This window comes from Molossus molossus, unplaced genomic scaffold (assembly GCF_014108415.1).
Source record: "Molossus molossus isolate mMolMol1 unplaced genomic scaffold, mMolMol1.p scaffold_m16_p_1, whole genome shotgun sequence".
Taxonomy (NCBI): domain Eukaryota; kingdom Metazoa; phylum Chordata; class Mammalia; order Chiroptera; family Molossidae; genus Molossus; species Molossus molossus.
The window spans coordinates 118357556-118377693 of NW_023425344.1; the positions used below are offsets into that span (position 1 = coordinate 118357556).

Below are 20138 nucleotides of genomic sequence, written 5' to 3' on the forward strand. Positions count from 1 at the left end.
TTTTAATATGTTCTTATTGATTTTTTAGAGAGAGAGGAAGGGAGAAAGAGATAAGACACATTAACTGGAGAGAGAAACATTGGGTGGCTGCCTTCTGCACCACGCCCCCAACGGGGGATTGAGCCTGCCACCTGGCATGTGCCCTGACCAGAAATTGAACTGGGACCTCTCAGTCCACGGGATGACGCTCAATCCACTGAGCCACACCGGCCAGGAAGAAATTTAAAACACAATTTTAGTGAACTGAATCCAACAATATAGAAAAAGGATAATAAAAACATCAGAACCAAGTGGGGTTTATCTCAGGCATGAAAGTTGGTTTAACATTTGAAAATCAATGTAATTACCATATACCAAACTAAAAAACAAAACCTATACAATCATCTTATTAGATATAGATGCAGCATTTAATGAAATCCAACATTTATTCCTAATTCTTGGCTAAGTTCCAAAAATATATTTTCTAAAGGCATTCTTGCCTCCTACGATCTGGCTTCTATTCCACCATTCCACTAAATCTGCCTTTGCTATATTCACCAGGGTCTATTTCTGAGACAAAATCTATAGCATGGTCATTAAAAGTATGGACTCCGGATCTAGACAGCTTGGGTTCAACTCCCAGCTCCAACTCTTATTAACTATGTGACCTTGAACAGTTTTAACTTTTCCATGCCTCACTTTTCCTATCTACAAAAAGGGGATAACATAACTTCCCTTATAGGGTATTCTGAAGAGTAAATGAGTATATATATATCTGGAACACTTGAAAATGCCTGGCATACAGTAAGACCTATGTAAGTGTTAGCTATTATTATTTTTACCTTTGGAAAATACTTAGTGTTTAACCTCTGGTAGTTCTCAGATGATCGCATGTTGGCAAGTTAAACTGAATCTGAGAGCAGCAGAGGGTGGTGAGGTCATGTCCTGACCTTTGAATCCTGGCTCTATCATTTGCTGGTTAGGTGACCTTGGGTTCATTACTTCTCTGGACCTCGTTTTTCATCTTTAAAAGGGTGGTTAAACCTTACTTCATCAGATTGTTGTGAGGATTGAATAACAGATATCCCTTTTCTTTCCTCAACCTCCTACCAAGGCCAGACTTGTTTTACTAGAATGCTTTCTAAAGAGACTGGTCCCAGGCTCAGCTTCTCCAGAGAACATCAGCAAATGCTGTCTCAGGGGAGGTCAATACCGAAAAGTCAATCTTGTATTAACTCAGGGTGTTGTATTTCCAGAGGCCAGAATCACTTCTCAGGGTTAGAAGGGTGGCCTTTTAGGCACCCACACAAACATCCAGGGTTCTAATGGGAAGGGCACATGCACTCTCTAATGAGCTTATGGTTGATCTTTTCTTCTCTTTTATTTATTAACTGGTAATATTTCTGAAGATTAGCCCTGAAATTTCTAATCTTCTCTACCTGGGAGTTAATTACTATCTATAAAGATAATGACTGCAAAATAAATCATTATTTTCCACTGTAATACTTCATGAGAACTTGAATTCTTTTTAAAATACAAAATGTTCACACCTGAATATGCTCTCCATATCTAAGCATAACTATCTTCTGCAGTACAGTGTGGCTCCAAAGAAATTTCTCCCTAAAACTGCTGATCATCTCTCTGTATTACTGGGCCCATCTCTGGCCTTTTGATTCTCTGCCCCTGACCCATATTTCTATTTTCAGGCTGGTTCTCCCAAACTGTTTAAGGTTCCTTTTCTCTATTGTCAGTAGCCACATCCATTCCATACTTGTCACGTTTCTTCCGAAATCATCTGTGTTAAATCTATCTTCTTTGTCCTCAAGTATAGTCTAGCACTAGACAAACACGTTTCTCCTCTTCTGGCTGCTCTAATCCAAACCTTAATCATTTTACAGTAGGGCAACAGCAGTAACCTTGCTGGCATCCCCTTCAGACCTATTCCACTCAGCAAAAGAACTTTTTTACTCAGATGTTATTCTGAACAGCAGTACTTTTGAATTCCATTAAACTAATGGTTGAAGACTAGGAGACACCCCTTCCTGGCCTCCATCTACCGGACTTCATTTTTCAACACTCTGGATCTAGGCTCACCAATACAGACAACTAAGTTTTCTCTCATCACTGTATAACACCCCGTCTCAGGCACTGACTTCAGAGCCAACGTGCTCTTAACCATTACACAAAACAGTAGTTAAGAACTTGGACCCTAGGGTTCTAGGTTGGAATACTTCCATTTCTCTTTATTTTTTTTTGTTTTATGCATATACGTTCTTTGGTTTATTTCTCCCCCCACCACCCACCCAACCCCTTTCCCTTTGAGGTTTGTCAGTCTAGCAATGAATTTGTGCTTCTTAATCCCTTCACCTTTTTCACCCATTCCGCCAACCCCCCTCCCAACTGACAACCAACAAAATGTTCTCTGTATCTATGAGAATGTTTCTTTCTTCCTGTTCATTTTGTTTGTAGATTCCATTGTTGATAGATATGTATTCATTGCCATTTTGTTTGTTCATACATTTTATCTTTTTCTTCAAAAAGACCCTTCATCATTTCATATAATAACGGTTTGGTAGTGATGAATTCCTTTAACTTTTTCTTGTCTGGGAAAGTTTTTATATGTCCATCGATTCTAAATGACAGCTTTGCAGGATAGAGTAATTTTGGTTGTAGGTTCTTGGTTTTCACCACTCTAAATATTTCTTGCCACTCCCTTCTGGCCTGCAAAGTTTCTTTTGAGAAATCAGCTGACAGCCTAATGGGAACTCCCTTGTAGGTAACTAGCTGCCTTTCTCTTGCTGCTTTTAAGATTCTCTCTTTGTCTTGAACCTTTTGCATTTTGATGATGATGTGTCTTGGTGTGGGCCTCTTGGGGTTGATCTTGTTTGGGACTCTCTGTGCTTCCTGGACTTGTATGTCTGTTTCCTTCACCAAGTTAGGAAAGTTTTCTGCCATTATTGTTTCGAATAGGTTCTCGATTTCTTGTTCTCTCTCTTCTCCTTCTGGCACCCGCAAGATGCTAATATTGGCACGCTTGAAGTTGTCCCAGAGGCTCCTTACACTATCCTTTTTTTTGGATTCTTTTTTCTTTTTGCTGTTCTGATTGGGCGTTTTTTGCTTCCTTATATTCCAAATCGATGGTTTGCTCCTTGGATTTACATACTCTATTATTGAAGCTGTGTAAATTATTCTTTATTTCAGTTAATGCCTCCTTCAATTCTAACTGTGTATCCATGATTTCTAACTGGTCCTTTTTTATGCTCTTGAGGCCCTCCCTAAGTTCACTGAGGTTCTCACTAAGTTCATTGAGCATCCTTATAAGCAGTATTCTGAACTCAGTATCTGTTGGGTTGCTTATCTCCATTTCGCTTAGTTCTTTTATTGGGGTTTTGTTCTGTTCTTTCATTTGGGACCTGTTTGTCTCCTCATTTTGGCTGCCTCCCTGTGTTTGTTTCAGTGTATTACTTAACGAGAGGTATGGGGCTCGCTGAAACCAGATGCTGCTCATTTGAAAGAATTTAGGAAAAACCTGAAGCAGGATCCAAGACCGGCCAATCCTATGGTTAAGCAAGTGGCAACAGCTTGGGTGGGCTTGAAAGTTGGGCGGGGCCTCAGGGAGTCACCAGGGCAGGGCTACCAGTGTGAGCCAGGTTGCTGGAGTCCCAGATATGGTGACTGTCTGCTGTCCCCGGGAAGCTCTCACCAAAGGAACAAAGGCCTCTGCCAGCACGTTTGTCCCCGAGAAAGCCCCTGCTCCAGCCCTCGCTCCAGTGCCAAACAGCTCAGTTCTTCCCTGTATGTCTTTGGCGCCCGTGGAGCTGCCTCCCCTCCGAGCTCAGAGGGAGAGAGTCCGATAAGTCCGTGCGCGGGCCCTTTAGGGAGCTGCCTGGGGCTCCAGCTGCTTCAGCCTCCCTGAGCCTCAGTTCCCGCTGGTTTTTCCAGCCAGAAGTTATGGGACTTCTCTTCCTGGCACTGGAACCCTGGGCAGGGCACCTGGTGTGGGATGGGGACCCCTCAGTCCTCAGGAAGGACCTTCCCAGCCGCGGGAGCCTCCTGATTTTTATCCGCCACACGTGGGTGTGGGACCAGCCAGTTGTGCCGCCGCTGCGGCCACTCGTGCCTCCGCCCCTCCTACCAGTCTGGATTAATTTCGTAGTTGTAGGACTTCCATTCAGCTTGATTTCAGGCAGTTTTGAATGATGGTTGTTCTGTAGTTTAGTTGTAACTTTGATGTGGTTGTGGGAGGACGCGATACCGCGTTTACCTACCAGCCATCTTGACCGGAAGTCCCGTTCCATTTCTTATTAGCTGTATTGTTCTGTGCCTCAAGCTCCATGTGGAAAGATAAGAACTGCACCAACAACAGTATCAACTAGCCTTAGAGGTTGTTGCAAGAATTAAATGATATAATCTATGTAAATCACTAAAGAAAATATAAGGTAAAGACAATGTCAGGCACAAAGTAAGCACTCAGGAAGCATTAACTGCTACCATGCTTCTACTATTATTGGCTCCTAACAAGAGGCCCAGGGTCTGGGACACAGTAGGTGGTCTGTACACTGAATCAGATATTCATTTTTGACTCTAAAATTACTGAAAATTAGTAAAGGGGACAGGTTTTAATCTGGGAAATTGACCTACCTTTAAATCTGAGTTGGCTGCAAATTTCTGTCCAATTAAAGCTGCATTTCCTCCTACATAGTGCTGTAAGATAGTTCAAGGTTATTAGACAGTATTTTAGCACAACTATGTTACTAAAGCTTAATAATTTTTAAAATTTGAATTTAGTCTATTTTTTTCCAAAAAAATGTGGTGACTTTATAAGGACACACAGGTGAAGCTAATAAAACATTAAACCCATAGGTTAATGGAACATGAGTTACAAGGAAAGGTAACCATGGATCAAAGTTGGCCTTGAGTTTCCAGGCAGCCAGAACAGATAAAGCAAACAGGACAAGTGTGCTCAGATCTTATCTTCTACACTGTAATCCTTCTGAGAATTTATGATCATGTCACTTTGCTCCTGAAAGTCATCCAATACTACAATAAACTAAAGTCCAATCCCTAAGTGACGCACAAAGGCCTTTCTTTATCTGCCCCTGCTCTCCTTTCCACCTTCCTCTCTGGTTGTTCACTTCCACACTGCAGTCTTGCCTGAGTGGAATGCTACCATCTTACCTTCCTAGTCCTAGGCACAGACTAAATAAATAGATTCTAGATGCTAGACATCTCTGATCCCAGGGTTTCTGTTAACTAATCACTGGGTTCCGGATAGACAGTAACAGCTTTCTATGGACAACTTTAAAACTTTCTGTGATATATAGGCTAAAATTTGGCCTTTAACATGTTAGCTTTAATTTTTTATTTAACTATGATGGCTAGAATTTACTAAATATCTTGGGAGAAATATTATGATTCTATGAAGTGGATTTTAGAGTTTTTGTGTAATAGTTACTAACTGCTGTTTATCAGTCAGTCTGCCTTAAGAGAATTTGAAAAGTCACCAAATGAAGTGTCACTCTAGTGGAAAATAAATAATACATTTTAGGTTTTACAATGTTAAGAAATAATTTGGATGATCTGAAAGCCAGGTAAGGTTTTGTAGAAAAAAATTTTTTGTTATGAAACAAAAGGCAGGATTAAGGCAGAGAGAATAGAATGGAAATCAAATTGGTGATTTAAATACACCATCATAAAGACTTCTAAGCAGCAGACTTGTCATCATGTTAGAACTATCAAGATTCTATCAAGAGATGAGAACCTCACTACTGAGCTCAGCTACAAAATGATTGTAACTGAAATTTTAACAGCTGCTGTCCCCTTTAGAAATACAGCTGGGTAATGCCCATGCCCATTTCTAATGTTCAAACAGGCAGCTTCAAAGGAAAAAAACAACTTTATTTACTTATTTTATTTTTTTTATCCTCACCTGAGGACATTTTTCCATTTTTTGTTCAGATAGAGTGGGAGGGACACACACACACAGAGAAACATTGACGTGAAAGGGACACATCGAGTGGCTGCCACCCGCATGACCAACCAGGGTCGGGGACAAACTGCCCTTAGTGGGAACCAAACCTGGGTCTCTCTGAACCACAGGCTGACGCTCTAACCAGTGAGCCAAACTGGCCAGGGCAAAAAAATCTTTAAAATCTTAAACGTTATCAAAATAAAAGTGGTCATAAAAAATAGCCTGTGAAAGGTAATGATTAAAAAGGGCATTAAGAGCTTCCCTAGTAAGAGTCACACCCAGACTGAAGTGACTAGACAAAGGAAGATTTTAGGTAAGAAGAATCAGGGATGAGATGGGGTGGGGTGGAGAGATGTTTAAACAAACAACCCAAACTCAACCACAAGAGGCATGAGGGCACATGTAGCAGTAGGTGTGCTGGGTCCCCATGGTTGGTTGAGTCTCCTGCCCCAGCACTGCTTCTTACTTGTTGTGCGCTTCATAGAAGTTGTCTGGGCCTTGCAGGCCCCAGAGCTTTGTTTATGATCACCAGATGGACTTGGGTGGGGGGGCTATCTCTGACATGTTCTACCTAGCAGACCAGTGATTCTCAAAACAATGCACTCAGAACAATAACATCAATATAACCAGGAATTACTGGAAGGGTAAATTCTTGGGTCCTATCCCACATACAATGAATCAGAAACTCTGGGGGCAGGGCTCAGAAATCTGTATTTTCAATACCCCGTCCACGATTGGGGAAAAGAGGGAGTGCTACTGTCCATCTAGTGGGTAGAGGCCAGAGATGACGTTCAACAACTTACATGCAGGAAATCTTCCACAACAAAGAACTGTCCAGCACCAAACATTAGTAGTGCTGAGGTGGAGAAACCTTGTTCGGGACCAGCAAAACAGAGGTGAGGCCCAGGCAAAGGCTGGAACTAGTTCCCTGTGGGTTTGGCCTTGTCTTCTGCTCAGGAAGGACTAGGCCATATTAAGATTACCACAAGTTATACCCAAGCAATACCCAAACCGGTTAGTAGATATCTTTCCTACCTTAAACTTGGGTAACATGCAATTTAAATGGATGAATCAGAACTAAAAGTTTAGTAAATATGCTTCATAAATGCTGTCTGAATTGATCTGATTAGAAACAGCAGTTAATGGAAGGTGAGATATACAGTTTTACAAAAGAGAAAACATGGCAGAACTAGATACCCAACAACTATCCCCTTGGGGCAAACTGGAGGAAAAAGTTGTTTGGTTGCCTCTATGAACCATACAAAAAAGCTTTCTTTCCCCACCCTATCTTAACTTACTACTGGTGAACCACACAGACCTGGGCTCCTGGGAAGTTGAACGCAACCTGGGCAATGTCATGGAAAGTTTCCTTATCGCTGAAGAAGCGCTCTGCAGCTGCTCCCTTCCCCATGAAGTGAGTGAAGGCTTCTTCCAGATCATTCCTTGAATGCAGGATGGAGTGATCTTTCCCATCCCCAGGATTCAGGCCAAGTGCCTGCAAGAGCTTCACCCCTGAGAGGACCACATCCACACATGCATTGACTCTAGAAGGAAGAGACGGTGAGAGAAATTAGCAGAAGCCTCAGGCAGCTGCTTTGTATTTAACAACAGGGACATGTTTCAGAGAACTGTATTCAAACAGTAAAACAAATGAAGTGGATCTGAAACATGAACTGAAAAGAACACACAGCAGAGGGAAAATTACTTTATCTGAATGTATGCCTTAGGATCAGAACATAGGATTCTTCAGTAGTTTGGCAAACTTCTATACTAGTTACAAAGAGAGAACGTTTATACTAGTTACACAGGTGCTCAGCATTCAGAACAGATCTATGATAACACAAATATAGCATTTCTGAGAAAATGTTAGTGGAGCCAAACCGGATTCACACTGGCTGCGTGACTTAGGCAAGTCACTTTAATTTTTCTGTCTCAGTTTGCTCATCTATAAAATGGCATGAGTATTTAACTCATGTTGATGTTAGAGTAGGCAGATAGAAAGATATGAGCTGAGAAAGGCAGGTGGGGCTTGGATAGAATATGTGTGAGACATGACAAACCAAAAATAGACAATGGAGGCAACAGACCCCAAAGGAAGGAGGAAAAATTTAGAGCCTCTCCAGGATGTGGTCTAACTGGTGGTGTAACACCCAGGTGAAAGAGCCTTAGAGTTTAAAGATATATATTTTTTTGAGACATGGGGGAGGGGGACTTGCTCCTTGCCTAAGGCTTTCCTGCCTAGGGGTATAAATCCTCTGAACTCCCAAATATCGGGCACTTGGTTTGGTTTTGGCTGGCTGAGTTACCCACTCAGGTTTTAAGTGTACTTCTTTCCTACAAATAAATCCTTGCCTGCTTTTGCTGCTATTTATTATCTCTTATTTGAATTCATTCCTACAAGCAAGACAAGAACTGGGGGCACAGAGTACTGTCTCTGGCCAGAGACCCCCTTGACCACCACTGACATCTTGGTGCTGTACTCGGATTTCAGATTTCAAAACTGTAAGTCCTCTGATCCAAAGGTCAGAGAAGAGGCTGTTTTAGTGGTGCTTTCTGTCCAGGATCAGGAGAGCAAGGCGGTAATTGTGGTTAACTGGGGAGGAACAACTGTGAGTGCCTGGCAATGAACTGGCACCGCTTTCCTCTGGTCTGTGCAGACAGACACTCTCAGGTGACTGAGGATCTTTAAGGGGGTGTCCGAGGGTCCGCCTCTTGATGTGTAAGGGCCTCATAAGGACTCCAGAATACACTTGTAATTACGCTTTGGCCTGTCCGGGGAGTGCATTTAAGGCTTGGTCACCCAGCACTCTGGGTCCTTCCAGGTGTTTTAAATGGCAGGCAAGAGAAACTGAGGCACATAAGAAGAGTGGGGATTGTTAGCTCTAATTTCCATATTACTGCCCCAAGCTTCTTAAATCTTTTACTTTCATATTGATGCTCCAAGCCTCTTATCCTTTAACGTTGCCCTAAGCCCCTTTGAAATAATGTATGGAAGGCCCTTTGTCCTAGACTCCAGTCCTCTAACTGGCCCTGAATCGCCTTCGGAGATTACTTCCCAGCATTGTCTTATATGAGGTCCAAATTACACTCAGAGGTAAATAAACTCCTACCTCAACCTTTTTCTACCAAAAGGTTTACCTCACCCTACTGCCAGGAGATCAGGTATATAAACGAACCCGGGGAAACACACCTCTCCAGCCAGTCTGGACCGGCCCATACACAGTCATTCTCTCCACTCCCACGGCGGTCAAAATTGAAGGGGACTCTCACTGGACACATCTCTCACATATCAAACCATACACTCCACAGAGTCCTAAAAATTATTTCTCCACACCCACAGGTCCTCTATCCCTCAAAATTTCCTCATGTCCACCGATTATAGAAGAACATGACCAGACTATCTTGTGAGACTCGCTTGAGACAACATGCTCACTCACAACTTACACTATAACCAACACTATCAACTAACAATGCACAACCTCTACCTTGCAAGATTTTTTTATTTTCTCACTCAGATTTTGGAAGACATCGCCTGGTTCAGGCCCCGCAGCTCTAATATAGACGACCTCCTCACCTGGATCCAAGACCTCTTCTGGCAAGGAGCCCTTCGAGGTTTTACACCCTTGGAGACCGACTTCTACACCTTCCTCCTCCTCTTTCTTCCCATTTAACATGTTTTCCCTACTTCTTTCTCTTGCCCTCTTCACATCTCTTCCTCTGACCTCAAGGCCCAAACCCTACGTTTGGCAGTTCTTTCTTAATATATCCTCCACCCAGCCTCTTTACCAAATAATCACCTCCACAGACTGCCCCCCTCACTGGCTGCTCATCAACCATCACAATTACTCCCAACTCTGACAAAACACAACCATTCAAAGGAATGGAGCTTTGCGCCCCCTCTTCCATATACCTCGCCCTCCAAAATAGCTATATACTAGCCGCCACATGTCCTAAAAGAGACAACAGGCATATAAAAACACCCACCGGCCCCTGGACTTTCTCCATTTCTGACCCCTGGGACTATAAGTAGGAACGTGGCCCAAAAGGAAACCCTTATCAAGGGATGGACCAAATACCACACAATCATCAGCCGGAAATATGTCCCGCAAAAAACATCTTTCCAGAAACTAGAAGACCTCACCCACAAAGTCTTAGCCCAGAAAACTTCCCTAACTGAACACCTTTCTAACAAACGAACCCCATTTTCATGGCTAAATCAAATAAAAAAGGGAGTCCAAATTCTAAACCTAACCCAGGAAGTCGAGCCCTCTCAATGCTTCCTTTGTGCCTTCCTGGATCGACCACCCATGGCTGCAATCCCGCTCTCATACCCTCTAAACATTTCTAAAACCTGCTCTGCCTCCTCATTCTCCCTAGACCACGTGCCCTTATACACCCCAAATAACACCTATAATCTATTCTACTATAAGGACATCTCCCACCTGACATGCAATCAGTTTTTAAAGGTTTGTATGTGGGCTAGATATTATTTACAACACTCAAATAAGGCTTACAAAAACAAGGAAGAGACACGTCCCTCCTAATGACACAAACTGATTGCATTCTCATCGTAAGAATTCTTTTATTAATTCTTCCCCTATGGATCTCGTGTTTTTAAAAAGATGTTTGCCTACAAAAATTTAAACATTTAAATACTCAAAATTTCTTATTCTTTGAAAATCAAAGGTACATAATTAATCTGGTAAACTGGAAAGGCTCTAAGCTTTAGCATGCCTTTTAGAACGTAAAAACACATCGACATGCATGTGGCAGCTGCTAAACAATATGTTTAAAACATTCTTTTCACAGTTTTATATAATAAATCAAACACACCATGTAAACTCATCCCAATTCCACCTCATACAGTATCCTCTATTTCTACGAATGCAGCATTAGATGCCTGAAGGGTAGAACCTTGATAGGAATACAGGTATCCCTGGATCTCAGACTTGAGTAGGTTTGAGAGTTTCAGACAGTAAGAGTTTATTTAGATAGTGAGGGAGTTCTATCCAGAAAATGTATCCAAGTGGATTTGGGTTCTGAGTCTGGATAGGAAAAATTCAGATACTAAGAGATACCCATATATGGAAATAATGACTTCAGTAAACACATCACCTTCATATCTAGTTCTGCTGAGACCTTCAAGTTTGATTATTCAAAGATGTTAATGGAGGAAACTGAGTTTACAAAAGTTACAAAAAGAAAAAAAATCTGAAAGAACAATGCTCAGCATATTTTGCAACACAAGGAAAACACAATAGGACTAATTTTGAGTTAAAAAATGCAATTACCATAATAACACTTTTCATTGCCCTCCCTAATCATGTCATGAATACTAGGGGGAAAATAATCTTATAGAGGGAAACTTAGTATTTGGTAGCCTACAAAAATAAAAAAATCACTGACATCTACTATGTGCCAGATACCAAACTCGGTACTTTTACATGTGCTGTCTAGTTATATATTATCAAACTTTAACCAGAGCAGGAATCTTTCTCTGCACTTACCTCATTCAACAGCATACTAAAATGTAAACAAGTACATCAAGTACAGGTTAAGGTGCTTTATTATCAGGGGAAATAAAGGGAAGGAGGGGACAAAAGAATCAGAAGACAAAATTATGCTTACGTGATTTGGAATTTCACACTTTAGTAAGAAATATATAAAAGATTACAATGTGAGTTTGAAGAAAACAGACACAGATGAAATAACTGGAAAAATAAAAGCAAGGCAACAAATGCTGAATGGCCAAATAAGAGGCTAATGGGGTAAGCAGAGAGGGAGCTGGAACCTGGGCTTCCTTGCCTATTATTAGAGACGGGTTGTGGGCAGGGAAGGGGGCACAGTTCTCCCTTCTAGACTGTAAGTTCCTTAAAGGCAAGAACAGTGGTTCTTATCACTTCCCTATTGTTTCACTTTCTGTAAAATGTTTCCTAGGGTTCTTTTTAGCTGTAACACCCCACCTGACATATTATAAGAGCTAATCAGCCTGGCCAGTGTGGCTCAGTGGATTGAACATTGTCCCATGGACTGAGAGGTCCTGGTTCAGTTCCGGGTCGGGGCAAATGCCCGGGTTTCGGCTTCATCACCAGTAGGGGGCATGCAGGAGGCAGCCAATAAATATTTCTCACATAGATGTTTCTCTGTCTCCAAAAAGTCAATAAAAAAACAAGAGCTAATCACAATCACTACAAGATTCTGAAGTGTAGAAATCTGAAAGGGCAGAGGCAACAGTCCTAGGGCTGAACCCTGGATGGGGCTCTGGAGAAAGAAGGCAGGCATTTTCAGATAGATCACACAAATGTGCAAACGTCTTAAGACAGGAAAGTAGTCATCCGATGAGAAAAGTGAGTCCTCTAACATTCCAAAGGCTCTGACTGGAGGAGCCCATTTCAAATCCAGATTTATCTGACACTGAGGCCCATGAAGAAAGCACACACAAGCAAAGATGTGAATGAAGGGGTTAACCTGTGTGGGGACACAATAAGAATGCTGATCTATTGTGGAATGGAGCATTTGAACAGGGGAGAAGAGCAAGATAGGCTTCAAAGGTCACGGTGAAGCCAGGTATTGGGGAACATAAACTGTTCCCAAGGATGAGGGGTTCATCATTCACCCAGAGTCTTAGGTACTAGGGTCTGATTTGAGGCTGGGAGGTGGAACACGTTCTAGAAAGATGTGGTGGTGGGCTTGGCACTGTTTTCTTGAAAATCCTCCTATCTTTTATCTCTGGTCGCTATCCACCAACCCCTTACATGCCAGTGCCTCCCCATATGCCACCCTCCTTTACCCTCCTTGTTCTCTTCCTGGGTGATGCTACTGACTTTCTGGCTTCAACCCGAGTTTCAACATCTCCAAAATCTGCAACCAATACTGCTCCTAACTCCAGCCTCTTAGAGTCAGCAGCTGTGGCTGTTTCACCTGAAATCCCACATGTACATTTCCCCTCCTCTGAAATCAAACTGGTTACCTTCCACCACAAACTTGCTCCTTCTTCTTAATCTCTTAATGGCAATAATGTGGCATGAACATGGAGCCAGGAATGGGTTTGAGTTGGGCCTCCAGCACTTGCTAACTGTGGTCTTGGGCAAATCAATGTTTCTAAGCCTCAGTTTACTTATCTGTAAAAACTGGATGACAATATCTGTACCTGCCTACAGAAGATTGCTGTAATATCCCAAACACTAAAAATCTGTCATTTTTGACAGCCTTTCTTTACTCTAGCATGTTCAACCTATCAAATCTCATGTTTGGCACCATTGCCAAGAAAGAAAAGGCTCTTTTCTCCCTTCATGCAGACCATATAATGGCCTCCTAACTAGCATCAGGGGTTCAGTACTTTCCTCCTCATGAATCACATTGTGTGTTGTATGTGGAAGTAAATGTACTTGAGAGTCAAACTACAACACACACCCCAAATGGGATTCTGAACGAAGGGGTTAGCCTTGTACCTTCTCCCACCTGCCCCTTGCACATCCCTATCTTCAGGCTAAAAGTCCCTTTGAGTAAAAGAAATGTTACCAATGATTGTCTGTTACCCATAAAAATTATGTGAAACAGTCAAATAGGTTAGAATGACTGCTCAAAATCCACCTTTCACATTCCCATTACTCTTAGCAAAGAACTTGGCATCATTTAACTGATAAACCCATTACCTACCTTGATATTAAAGGCCCTCCTTGGCATCATTTCTTGACATCTCTCTACCATAAGGTCCTTGCCCTAAACACAGGGACAACTCACTGGTCCCAAACTATGTACTTTTTCACATTTGGTTCTCTCTGCCTAGGTGGACTCATCACCCCTCACCCCCATCTTCAATATGGAGAAATCCCACATCTTCTCCAGGGCCTATCCCATTCAAGTCTCTGCAGCAGAATATATTTTCTAAGATGACCACAACTGTGTCATGATACGTAGCCTTCTGTAGTTTACTTTTTCCACAAGATATTGATAGGCCTGGCCAGTGTTGCTCACTGGTTGAGCATCAACCAATGCACCAAGAGGTTGCCAGTTCAATTCCCAGTCAGGGACATGCCCACATAGTGGGCCAAATTCCCAGTGTGGGGCATGCAAGAGGTGGCCAATTGATGTTCTCTCTCTTTAAAATCAATAAAGAAAAAAAAAATTACAAAGATATTGATAAATTAAGTTTTTAAATTTTATTTTAACTGCTATGACTTGTATGACTGTACAAGTTTATTCATGCATTTTCCTGTTTTTAGCCGAGATAAAAGCAGATATTGAATTTTTGCTACTATAAACAATGCTTTAATTAGAAAAAAAAAAGGTGTCCCATTCCATGTTCTTTTTTACAATGTGATACTGACACTCTTCCCATCAATATGTGTTCTATGTCCCCTCCCCTTAAAACCAGTTGGAACTGGGACTATGGTAGAAGTGATACTATGTGCTTCTAAGGGTTAGGTCATAAAAGGTATTAAGGCCCTGCCTCAGTTCTTTTGGGACATTATGTCTCCTAACTCAGCCACCCTGTTGGCTACATAGAGCACCCGTTGGTATTCAGGTGAAAACCCGTGGCTGTAGTTGACAACCGCAAACAACCTTCATGATGATTCCCATCCCCGCCACCATTTGACAGAAACTGCACAAAACCTCAAATGAGAATGAACTGCCTGGCTGAGCCCAGTCAAATCTCATAATCATAAGAGATGATAAAATAAAATGACCATGTTTTAAGCTACTAAGTTTTGGGGTGTTTTGTGATGTAGCAATAGTAAATACAATATCACTTTTTCAGATGGAGCGCTTCTTCTTCTTGAAATGTCAACCTAGGAATAACTAGTAATACTTCTTTGGGATACAGGGTAACCTGTTTCTACTACTGCTTCAGCACAAAACACTTTTCATAATTGTTATGGACAGCACCATGTCATTCCTCACCCCTCTCCCAATTCATATGTTGCAGCCCTAACCACAAATATGACTATATTTGGAGATAGAAACTATTTGAGGAAGTACTGTAATTAAGGTTAAATGAGGCCATAATTCAACAGGACTAGTGTCCGTATAAGAAGAGATGACATCAGGAGTGCCCATGCACAGAGGAAAGGCCATAAAAGTACATAGCAAGAAGGCAGCCATCTGCAAGTCAGGAAGAGGACACACCAGTAACCAACCTTGCAAGCACCTTGACCATGGCCCATCAGCCTCTAGACCTGTGAAAAAATAAGTTTCTGTTGTTTAAGCACCTAGTCTGTGGTATTGTAACGGTAGCCCAAGCAGACTAATATAATAATGAATATGTTTCCAACAAATGAGGCAAGGGCCTTGCTTCATCCATCTCTGTATCCTCTGAAACTAGTGTGGACCTGATACATACCACACAGATGATGAATATGTTGAATGAATGTGCATAAGCCAGAGAGGCCAATGAAGCTAAGGAAGTGGGTGAAAGGGCCCAAATTTGAAAAAAGAGGTAAAAGTTGATACATCCTAATAAATAATAAATGTGCTAACTGAACCCTGGCCGGTTTGGCTCAGGGGTTGGAGTGTTGACCCACGGACCAAAGAGTCGGGGGTTTGATTTCAGCCAAGGGCAGTACCTTGGTTACAGTTTGCCTGGGGCCCTGGTTGCGGTTCTGCGAGAGGCAGCCAATCAATGGGTCCCTTTCACACCGAGGTTTCTCTCTCTCTTCCTCTCTCTCCCTCCCACTCTATCTGAACAAAAATGGGGAAATGTCCTCATGTGAGGATTAAAAAAAATAATAAATGTGCTAATAAATGTGCTGATATTAAAAATACTAGCTAACATTTGAGTGCTCTTTAAAGTAGACACCATACTAGATTACATAGATTATTTAATCTTCAGGATAATTTTGCTCTACTTTACCCTTCCTGGACCCAACAATCACACAAACTAATAGACCACTTGGTGGAAGACCACTGGTTTTCTATGGTGCTTTTTTTTTTTTTTTATCCTCACCCGAGGACATTTTTCCATTTTTTGTTCATGTAGAGTGGGAGAGAGAGAAAGAAAGAAACATCGATGTGAAAAGAACAAATCGAGTGGCTGCCACCTGCACGACTGACCAGAGCCGGGGACAAACTGCAACTAAGGTACATGCCCTTAGCGGGAACCGAACCCGGGTCTCTCAGGACCGCAGGCCGATGCTTTAACCGCTGAGCCAAACTGGCCAGGGCTCTATGGTGCTTTTGAGATGATGGCAAGATATTCAAGTTGAACTGAGGCAGGAAAGGAAATAATTACATCCCTAGAGAGGAATACAAAGAAAGGAGGCACTGTGACTTGGGAGAACCCTAAATATGCAATATCACTTAGTTGTTAAGAAATGAGTTTCAAGGAGAAGGTCACGTGTAACTCATGGAAAGCTGCATAGTCGATAATGGAGACTAAAAAATGGCAGCAGAATCTAAAAATCAACAAATCACCAGTGAACTTTGAGAGAGGAGTTCCAGTGAAGTGGTGGTCTCCAACCCACGGCGTTAAGGAAGGGGACGCAAGGCCTAAAGAAATAAAGTCGGTAGGTAAAAGTAGCGACCACTCAACTCCTTCAAGAAGTTCAGAAGCAAGAGGAATAAGAGTGCCGTCAAAGTGGGTAAGACCAAGCATTTGGACTGCAAAATAGCAGTCGCCAGAGGAGCAGAAAGACCTGAAAGTGGAATGAGGGAGGGTGAGCAGAATTTCCAAGAGGCTATTAGGCTGGAACTACCGAGACCAGCCAAGAGAAAAACAGCAGCCTGGTGAATCCCTGCAGCACTGACAAAAGGGGCTGGTTGCAGACGTCCGACGCTTGTCGCCAAGGTGGCAGCCAGGAAAAGCGCCGAGGGGCCTCCCGGGGACCTCTGGGAACCCCGTTTCGTGCGGGCTCCAATTTCCCAGCTCCCAAGCTGCCCGACCTCCGCCAAGGCACCCTCGGAGGCCCGGAACGCCCGCAATTCTTGGACAGGCCCAGAGATGCAGGCCCCAAGGCACTCACCCCACGGCCACGCGGCGCCAACGCCGGGAAGGCCGCACGATGAGTGCGTCCCAGGCGGCCGCCAACCGGCCCTCAGGGGAGCCGGGTCCGTGGGACGCAGGCCCAAGCTGCAACGAGCTCCGCAGGGAGCACAGCACCGAGTTCGGCAGATGCGGCTCCAGCAAGAAGACGCAGCCCACCGCCAGCGCCACAAAACCCGCGTAGACAGAACCGCGCCACAGCGCCATGGGGACCGAGACACACAAACGTAGCCGCCGGATTCTGCTCCCGACCCGCGCCTGTTCCGCGCTCCGCGTGCGCTGACGTTGACAGGGGCCTCACGTCACACCGGCGCGCCATTGGCCCCCGAGGGGGCGGGGCTCCGGGCGGGACCGGGCGGGGAACTCTTTTCCTTTCCTTTTCTTTTTTTTAAATCTTTATTGTTGAGTGCATTACAGATGTTCCTCATTTTACCCCCACTGACCCCCTCCTCCCCCCTCCCGCCCCCTCCCGCCTTTTCCCACACTATTGTCTGTGTCCATTGGTTATGCATATAAGTTCTTTGGTTTATTTCTTCCCATCCCCCAAACCTTTTCCCTTTGAGGTTTGTCAGTCCAGCAATGAATTTGTACTTCTTAATCTCTTCACCCTTTTCACCCATTCCCCCAACCCCCCTCCCAACTGGCAACCAACAAAATGCTCTCTGTATCTATGAGAATGTTTCTGTTCTGCCTGCTCATTTTGTTTGTAGATTCCATTGTTCATAGATATGTATTCATTGCCATTTTGTTTGTTCATATATTTATCTTTTTCTTCACAAAGACCCTTCATCATTTCATATAATAACAATTTGGTGGTGATGAACTCCTTTAACTGTTTCTTGTGTGGGAAAGTCTTTATATGGCCATCGATTCTAAATAACAGCTTTGCAGGATAAAGTAATCTTGGTTGTAGGTTCTTGGTTTTCATCACTCTGAATATTTCTTGCCACTCCCTTCTGGCCTGCAAAGTTTCTTTTGAGAAATCAGCTGACAGTCTTATGGGAACTCCCTTGTAGGTAACTAACTGCTTTTAAGATTCTCTCTTTGTCCTGAACCTTTTGCATTTTGATGATGATGTGTCTTGGTGTGGGCCTCTTGGGGTTGATCTTGTTTGGGACTCTCTGTGCTTCCTGGACTTGTATGTCTGTTTCCTTCACCAAGTTAGGAAAGTTTTCTGCCATTATTGTTTCAAACAGGTTTTTGATTTCTTGTTCTCGCTCTTCTCCTTCTGGCACCCCCAAGATGCGAATGTTGGCATGCTTGATTGTCCCAGAGGCTCCTTACACTATCCTCATTTTTTTGGATTCTTTTTTCTTTTTGCTGTTCTGATTGGGCGTTTTTTGCTTCCTTATATTCCAAATCGATGATTTGCTCCTTGGATTTACGTACTCTATTATTGAAGCTGTGTAAATTATTCTTCATTTCAGTTAATGCCTCCTTCAATTCTAACTGTGTATCCATGATTTCTAACTGGTTCTTTTTTATGCTCTTGAGTCCCTCCTTAAGTTCACTGAGGTTCTCACTAAGTTTATTGAGCATTCTTATAAGCAGTATTCTGAACTCAGTATCTGTTAGGTTGCTTACCTCCATTTCGCTTAGTTCTTTTATTGGGGTTTTGTTCTGTTCTTTCATTTGGGACCTGTTTCTTTGACTCCTCATTTTGGCTGCCTCCCTGTGTTTGTTTCAGTGTATTACTTAACGAGAGGTATGGGGCTATCTGAGACCAGATGCTGCTTGTTTGAAAGAATTTAGGAAAACCTGAAGCAGGATTCAAGACAGGCCAATCCTATGGTAAGGCAATTGGCAACAGCTTGGGTCAGCCTGAAAGTTGGGTGGGGCAAGGCCTCAGGGAATCAACAGGGTGGGGCTACCAGTGTGAGCCAGGTTGCTGGAGTCCCAGATATAGTGACTGTCTGCTGTTCCCGGGAAGGGCTCACCAAAGGAACAAAGGCCTCTGCCAGCACGTTTGTCCCCGAGAAAGCCCCCTCTCCAGCCCTCGCTCCAGTGCCAAACAGATCAGTTCTTCCCTGTATGTCTCTGGTGCCCCTCGAGCTGCCTCCGCTCCAAGCTTAGAGGGAGAGAGTCCAATAAGTCCATGCACGGGCCCTTTAAGGAGCTGCCTGGGGCTCCAGCCGCCTCAGCCTCCCTGAGCCTCATTTCCCACTGGTTTTTCCAGCCAGAAGTTATGGGGACTTCTCTTCCTGGCACTGGAACCCTGAGCGGGGTGTCTGGTGTGGGACAGGGACCTCTCAGTCCTCAGGGAGGACCTTCCCAGCCGAGGTGTCCTCCTGATTTTTATCCGCCACTGGTGGGTGTGGGACCAGCCCATCTGCCTCCACCCCTCCTACCAGTCTGGATGTGGCTGCTGCTTTAATTCCGTAGTTGTAGGACTTCCATTCAGCTTGATTTCAGGCAGTTTTGAATGATGGTTGTTCTGTAGTTTAGTTGTAACTTTGATGTGGTTGTGGAGGACGCGATACCGCGTTGACCTACCCGCCATCTTGACCGGAAGTCCTCTTTTCCTTCTTTCAAATCCTGGCCACTTACCTGTGCAGTTTCCCTGCTCTTAAGTAGGTGGACAAAGGCTGTAATGCTAGCTGGGTGGTATATCCCTTCCTGGAACTCCAAACATACTCCAAAATAGAGGAGCTAGCCCCACAGGTGTGGCTCAGTGGTTGAGCATCACCCATGCACCAAGAGGTCGCAGGTTCCATTTTGGCCAGGACACATGCCCAGGTTGTGGGCCCAGTCCCTAGTTGGAGGCAGGCAGGAGGCAGCTAATCGATGTTCTCTCTCATGGATGTTTCTCTTGCTCTCTCTCTCTAATAATATCAATAAAGAAAATAAAAATAAAAATAAAATAAATGAAGAAAAGATATTAAAAATAAATAAAAATAAACCTGTCTCTTAAAAAATAAAATAAGACTTCCGGTCAAGATGGCGGCATAGGTAAATGCGGTGTTGCGTCCTCCCACAACCACATCAAAGTTACAACTAAACTACAGAACAACCATCATTCAAAACCGCGTGATATCAAGTTGAATGGAAGTCCTACAACTACGGAATTAAAGCAGCAGCCACATCCAGACTGGTAGGAGGGGCGGAGGTGCGAGGGGCGGGGCGGCGGCAGTGGCGGCGCCACGCGCTCGTCCCACACCCATGTGTGGTGGATAAAAATCGGGAGGATACCTCGGCTGGGAAGGTCCT

The 20138-nt window shown here is 43.5% G+C and overlaps 1 protein-coding gene across 4 annotated transcripts in view; it reads right to left on the bottom strand.

The window, feature by feature from the left end:
• The window catches only part of ADPGK (ADP dependent glucokinase), a 38934-nt gene extending 21761 nt beyond the window's left edge, over positions 1-17173 (bottom strand). For 2 of the 4 annotated variants that reach the window (XM_036271206.1, XM_036271198.1), the window contains exons 1-3: positions 16912-17173; positions 7269-7494; positions 4621-4683 (exon numbers count right to left, since the gene is read on the bottom strand). In XM_036271206.1, coding sequence (XP_036127099.1) covers positions 4621-4683; positions 7269-7494; positions 16912-17138 — 516 coding nt within the window. In that variant the 5' untranslated portion in view covers positions 17139-17173. Of the gene's footprint in view, positions 1-4620; positions 4684-7268; positions 7495-15090; positions 15460-16911 lie in introns of those variants that run through there. The other 2 variants (XM_036271214.1, XM_036271221.1) reach the window with 2 other exon arrangements.
• Between the last annotated feature and the right edge of the window lie 2965 nt (positions 17174-20138).